At 34.5% G+C, this 6,000-nt stretch overlaps 1 protein-coding gene across 1 annotated transcript in view; it reads right to left on the bottom strand.

Moving 5' to 3' along the window:
* Positions 1-1,650: 1,650 nt before the first annotated feature.
* LOC145678728 (uncharacterized) overlaps positions 1,651-6,000 on the bottom strand; it is a 100,827-nt gene continuing 96,477 nt past the window's right edge. Inside the window, exon 3 of the mRNA XM_081749169.1 lies at positions 1,651-4,744. Coding sequence (XP_081605295.1) covers positions 4,397-4,744 — 348 coding nt within the window. The 3' untranslated portion in view covers positions 1,651-4,396. The remainder of the gene's footprint in view (positions 4,745-6,000) is intronic.

Raw genomic sequence — 6,000 nt, 5'->3', positions numbered from 1 at the left:
AGTATATATATTCTATAGTTATTGAGAACTGAATTAAGTGTTTTCCTTAATCGCTTATGAAACATTGCAATAGATTAGAGCAGACCAGACCAGAACAGGTATTCAAGTGACCAGAGTGGCACCAGCCTCACAGTTCTTGCAGTTCCTTATCTGTACTTTCTCACGCCAGAGTTATCGCCGTGTCTAGTGCGTTCTAGGCAGTTGACTAAAATTAACATAAATTATTTTCCGTATTCTGTTTGTATGTGCCTACAGGTAAGTTAACTGAGTGATTTTTGGAATGAACTGCCAACACTTTTAGTTGACCATTGCAACCCGTACCTTGAGCTTTGATGCTCAGGGAGTTTGACTCCGATACTGTACGTAGCCACCACGCACGTTGCGTCGGGAACCAAGTACGATTGTGTGTTAAGGGGCACAAGCTATTAGCCAGCGAAGGACGTTTTCTTACGGTTAGTACCAACTAGTGAATTCCCAGGTCCGCAGAACTTGTGCGTTTAAAAAAGTTATACACGCGCCCTTTAACATTAGCATTCTATTTTTTTTATTTCGTCGAAAAATCACATTTACGCTTCAGGATTGTTCGGCGTAACAACTGGATTCATCGTGGGACGATCCAGACAACTTTTCCCCAGTGCTAATCCCCCAAATTGCGTCAATGGTGTGAGAGAAGCATTTGTCGTGAAATCTGAATTATAATCTCATATATATATATATATATATATATATATATATATATATATATATATATATATATATATATATATATATATATATATATATATATATATATATATATATATATATATATAAAGGGCTATATTGCCTTAAAGGGCAAAGTGTAATTTCAGTGACAAAAATTATTATACATATTCAGTGTTCAGTGTTGTGTTCATTGCTCTTCGTTATTTTTTATATAATAGTGTTCTAATAAATAAGTATAGTGTTATTTAATCCAGTGTGTTTTCGTTGTTTGTATAAGTTATGTTTGTGTGCGTTATGGTCTGGATGACCTTCTAATCGTCCGTGAGGTTTTCGAGACGAGACACCCGAACCTCTCGACGCCTAATGCTGATCTCATTATTGAAACCGACAAGCAATTTAAAAACAGTTTGTAATCTCTTCTTAAAGAGGCCCTTCATCGTCCTGTCCAGGTAAGTTCAAGTATCAAGAAGATACTTATTGGTAGGACCACGAACCACAAACATCAACCAAATTACGCGGAGTGGTTACAAATAAATGTTCATCCAAATAAAAACCTCAAACTGAATTGGTTACAGACGCACTACATGTCTACATATAAAGATCGCAATGTTTTGAGCCAACATAAAAATGTTAATCATTCAGTACCTAATAGGATGAAGATGCATGTGGGCAGATCCTCTATTTTATAACATCCTTGACTATCGCGAGATATCGTTCAAGAGAACAAGTGAAATATTGCATACGCAATTACGGTAGTTGGTATACGGTTTCAAGGTGGACAAAACTTCCTTCTAAAAATGTCACGGACAGGGAGCAAATCATAATGGTAAACGCAAACTGGGGCTACCTGTTATTTTATATACCTTGGTGTACAATACATTAAGTTTCCCTACTACATAACACTTACTTTGATATCCAGGTAGGCAAAAAATTGCTCTACAATAAAGTAAATAATCCAACATAATTTTATTAATATTTACATTTATTTCTAAGTACATAAATAAAAACATTTGTCCAGAATTTCTTCTTTAAATATATCATATTCGAGTTTTCTCAACGTGATTTTCAGTGATACTAAGTAGGAGTCCTAATTCTATTCCTATTTTTAGAGAACATGTAAGGTTGTCCATTATCTGTTATATATTGAGGAAAATTTCTGTCAAAAATTTACATAATTTATATGTAATATGATATGACTTTATCCTTCAGTTGATCAAAATGTCTTATTTATTTTCTATTTTTACTAGGAACTATCAGTATATATTACCAACCATAAACGAACAACTATCACAAGATATTCAGTTTATATTGGCACTTCAGTTTTTAGCTCTTACGATATTTTGACATTGGTTTAAGATATAGGGTAGGGTTAACGTCACAGTCCCATATGCATTGTGATGGTAAAACTATGATCTCGGTATATATAAAAGATGGTGTATCGACACCATACTATAGCCGTCTTCACACCTTAGTCTTTACCACATATCATTTGATAGGAGGGAGTGCACAGAGATTCTTGGTTTTCATAATGTTTTCAAAGAAGCAAGTGTAAACTTTCGTATGAATTACTATTTAAAAAAAGATACAATTTGAAATGCAGTAAAACGCTTTCCAAATATTAGACTTTTGCAATACGTAGCCTCAGTGACTGAGTGTCAGAAGTAGTTATTTTGCTGTTAGTTTCAAACTAGTCCGTCTGCGGGTCAATTTTATAATCTATGATATTTTGTACTAATTTATTTGACTGATTAACAACAAAACTTTCAAATAATAATAATAATAATAATAATAATAATAATAATAATAATAATAATAATAATAATAATAATAATAATAATACAGATGTAAAGTACACAATATATTTTATCTTGCTCTGAGCGAAACCTGTTTGAAGAATGAAGAATGGTCTTTCCAACTGGCCTATGAATGATGTAGGAGCACGACGTTACAATCTGAGAAAAGCAGAGATATACAAAAAGAGGAGGAGAGGAAAGGGAATGAGTAGGAAAAAGCAATAGACAAGTGTTTGCCGTGTTTTTCATCATGCATCCACAAGTATTATATATGTACAACGATCGACTATGTTATCGAAACCTACTTTTTCAGTTGTGTGTTTGTCCATCACAATTGAGGGATCTAGTGAGAAAGGGAGCTATGCCAGAAATGTTGAAAATTTTAGTTGTTTTCATTTCTAGTCTTCTATTGGCATATACCATCTATCATGTGAACTACAATTATGTAACATCACTCCCACGTTTTCTGCAAAAGATATTCTGAGTTAATGAGTACCTCTACTCAGCAGCATTTTGAGTGACAGAAGAAGCTATGCCACTTACCGATGGTGTCTGGTATGGCAGTTGACGAAGTAGCAACAGTTGGACAATAAAATAATACAAAGTAGTATTGCAATAGCAGGTGCTAGCTTTCATATCACAAAAATAACTGCTGTGAAATTTGATACAACACTACCAGGCATACTTTTCTTCAAAGACACCTGTTTTGACATGGAACTATTCAAGAAGATACCATTTAGTCGCCTCAAAGCCAGAAGAGATCTCACGGTTATTATCCTTATGTGACTACACTTCTTGGAGAAATACCACTACTCTATTTACATGGACGATCCATATAGCCCTGAAGCTAAGATCTCATGACAATAATGCCTTATGCTCGTCCAGTTTTTCATGGTGTTTACCAACAACTAAAATCCACAGAAACAATGGACAGTGAAGATACTCCGTGCTGTCTTTCTGTAATTCATATGTAAACCTGTAAACATGATTTACACTCAGGCAAAAGTATTTAAGTCATGCTAAAACTCTTTGATGTACTATATTGATTTTTTCACATGGGTAAAAAACATTATACCATGCATTTACATTGAAATTCATACTTTTCCTTTTGCATAATTTACCGAACAATAAGTTAAGAAGTAAAAAATTGACCCTTTTATTATACAAATTATAACGTAACACGATGCTTTAGAAAAACTCAATTTATTTTCATTTTTTGTCGAAGGGGCATAGCTCTTTCTCTCACTAAACTTTCAATTGTCTTTTATCAACATCAAGATACCTACCGACTCCTTCCTCTTTCTGTGTGGTTTTTTGAGAAGGGAAAGTGGCAAACTAACATCAGAGGACAGTTTCAAATGATTGACTTTGAAGAAGCGTACGACTCTGTTGTCGTTGTTCATCCCAGGTGTACTTTTGTCTACCAAAAACTCTATGACGAACTCTCCAAATTCTTCTGACGTTTATATCCACAATCAAATTTTAAAACTTTCTGTATGCTTTTGATATCGGTTAACTCCTCACAGGCATGTTTCATTTTCGATTACAAATGTTGTTTTATACAAACAGTATAATTACCAATTACTTTACTGGTTAATCTTTTAATTTTTCACATCCCCAAAAATTGCAATTATGCACTTCCCTTTATGACTCTTCCCCTTCCAATTATGGGTTAGCAGTCAAGTAACGTGGAGACAGAAAGCACTCTGTAACAAAATGATAAGCGTTTTGCATCCACTGTTTCTATCTGCCTAATTCAACTTCCTTGTGGATACTGATCTATTTGCTTTCACGTAAGAATTATTCATTATACACAAACTTACTTACATAATTATATACAGTACATTTTACATTTGATTTAGTATCACTATAACACTTTTGTCTTCATCTAAAGAAAATTAGACACTTGAACTCGGAGAAGGTGTTACTGACAATTGTTGACCAGAAATAACAGACGACGTGGACGCACTTGGAGTCATGCCATCGATGGATGAACTAGTAAATACGTGTCCTAAGGGAGAATTAGTTAAATTGTAATAAGGATTGAAAAGCGCTGAGTATTGAGTTGCTGCAGAAAAATAATGGGAGGGAAAGAGTCCGTGTCGTTGCGCCATCTTTAATTTTGACGTCAATTGCTTCTTCCACTTTGTTCGTCTGTTTTGAAACCAGGTTTTGATTTGAACTTCTGTGAGATTCAAAGCTTTCGACAACTCCATTCGTTTGCTCACACTGAGATATTTGTCAGCCTGTAACAAAAAGAGATGAATGAATAAACAAATACATAATATCGAATAAAATATTCAAATATTGGATAAATCGTTCACTGAATACCAAGTTACACTATTATGGAATCAATAACAATGGAGGTCCTATATTTAAAGTACAATCTGGAGTTTACTTGTTGGAATCTAAGGAAAATTCCTGAAAAAAATATTGAGGAAGCTTGACCGTCAAATTCGAACTCGGAATCACTAATGAGTTTTTTTTCTTTTTACTTAAAGTATGAGTAATGAGTTTCTCAGTTACATGTTTGCATATCACTTAATATTTCTTGCTTTCCCTTTTCCATGTTTTAATCAATTAGACAGAGACATGAATACAGCTCACAGATGACGAGAAGAATCCTAGCAGAAGTAGTGTGACGTAGGTATGGGCTCGCCCACTTTTCGCACGGGAGTTTCAAATGGCACCATGGAATAGCACACAGATAACTACCCGGAGTAGCAGACGACATCTAAGTATAGACCACACCTCAAAAACCGAAAATGGAATTGACCGTGTCGTTGACCTTTTCCCGCTTCCCCTGTTTTAGGGTTCTTCTCGTCATCTGTGAGCAGTACATGAACAATGAGGTCAATTACATACACCTATCTGTAAACAAACTCATGCAGGGGCGACTGTGAGAAACTATATCAGACAAAAGGGTAACAATTATGAAATGGTGTGAATCAAACATATTTGGTGCGAGAAAGCTATTTAGCTAAGTCTCCACTGGAATAAAACTCATTTATAGGTTGCTTTCGGAAGTCACACTAATTTAGAAGAATGACATAAAATATGGTGACTGACATCTTGACCGCGAAAAGGATATTCAGTTAACTTTCAAGTTTGGAAAAACTCGTTTAAGAAAGACGCAAGATAAACCGAAACGAAATGCTAACCCATACAACATGATCTTAACACAGGTTTTGAAACACATTGCAGTCTTTAGACCCAACCTGGTAAAATTTTAAAATCAAGGATTAGTTCTAGTCTTTTAAAAGAAGTCGTACTCATGCAAATCTTTAACTCTTTCACATTGTTCATGTAATATTTTGTCCCCAAGATTTACTAAAGATTTTTTCTACAAGAACACAATTTACTCATGATTTTTCTCCTTATGCTTCAGATGCAATAACCATTAGCTGCACACAAATTTTTTTGTGTATTTCACTTACGTTAGGCCAGTTATACACTATGAGATAAATCCTAGGAAATCTTACGATTTTTCCTAGAATCGAAA

The sequence above is a fragment of the Thermobia domestica genome, chromosome 2, assembly GCF_964235325.1.
Source record: "Thermobia domestica chromosome 2, izTheDome1.hap1.1, whole genome shotgun sequence".
Taxonomy (NCBI): Eukaryota; Metazoa; Arthropoda; class Insecta; order Zygentoma; family Lepismatidae; genus Thermobia; species Thermobia domestica.
This window is presented reverse-complemented; position numbering and strand designations above follow the sequence as displayed.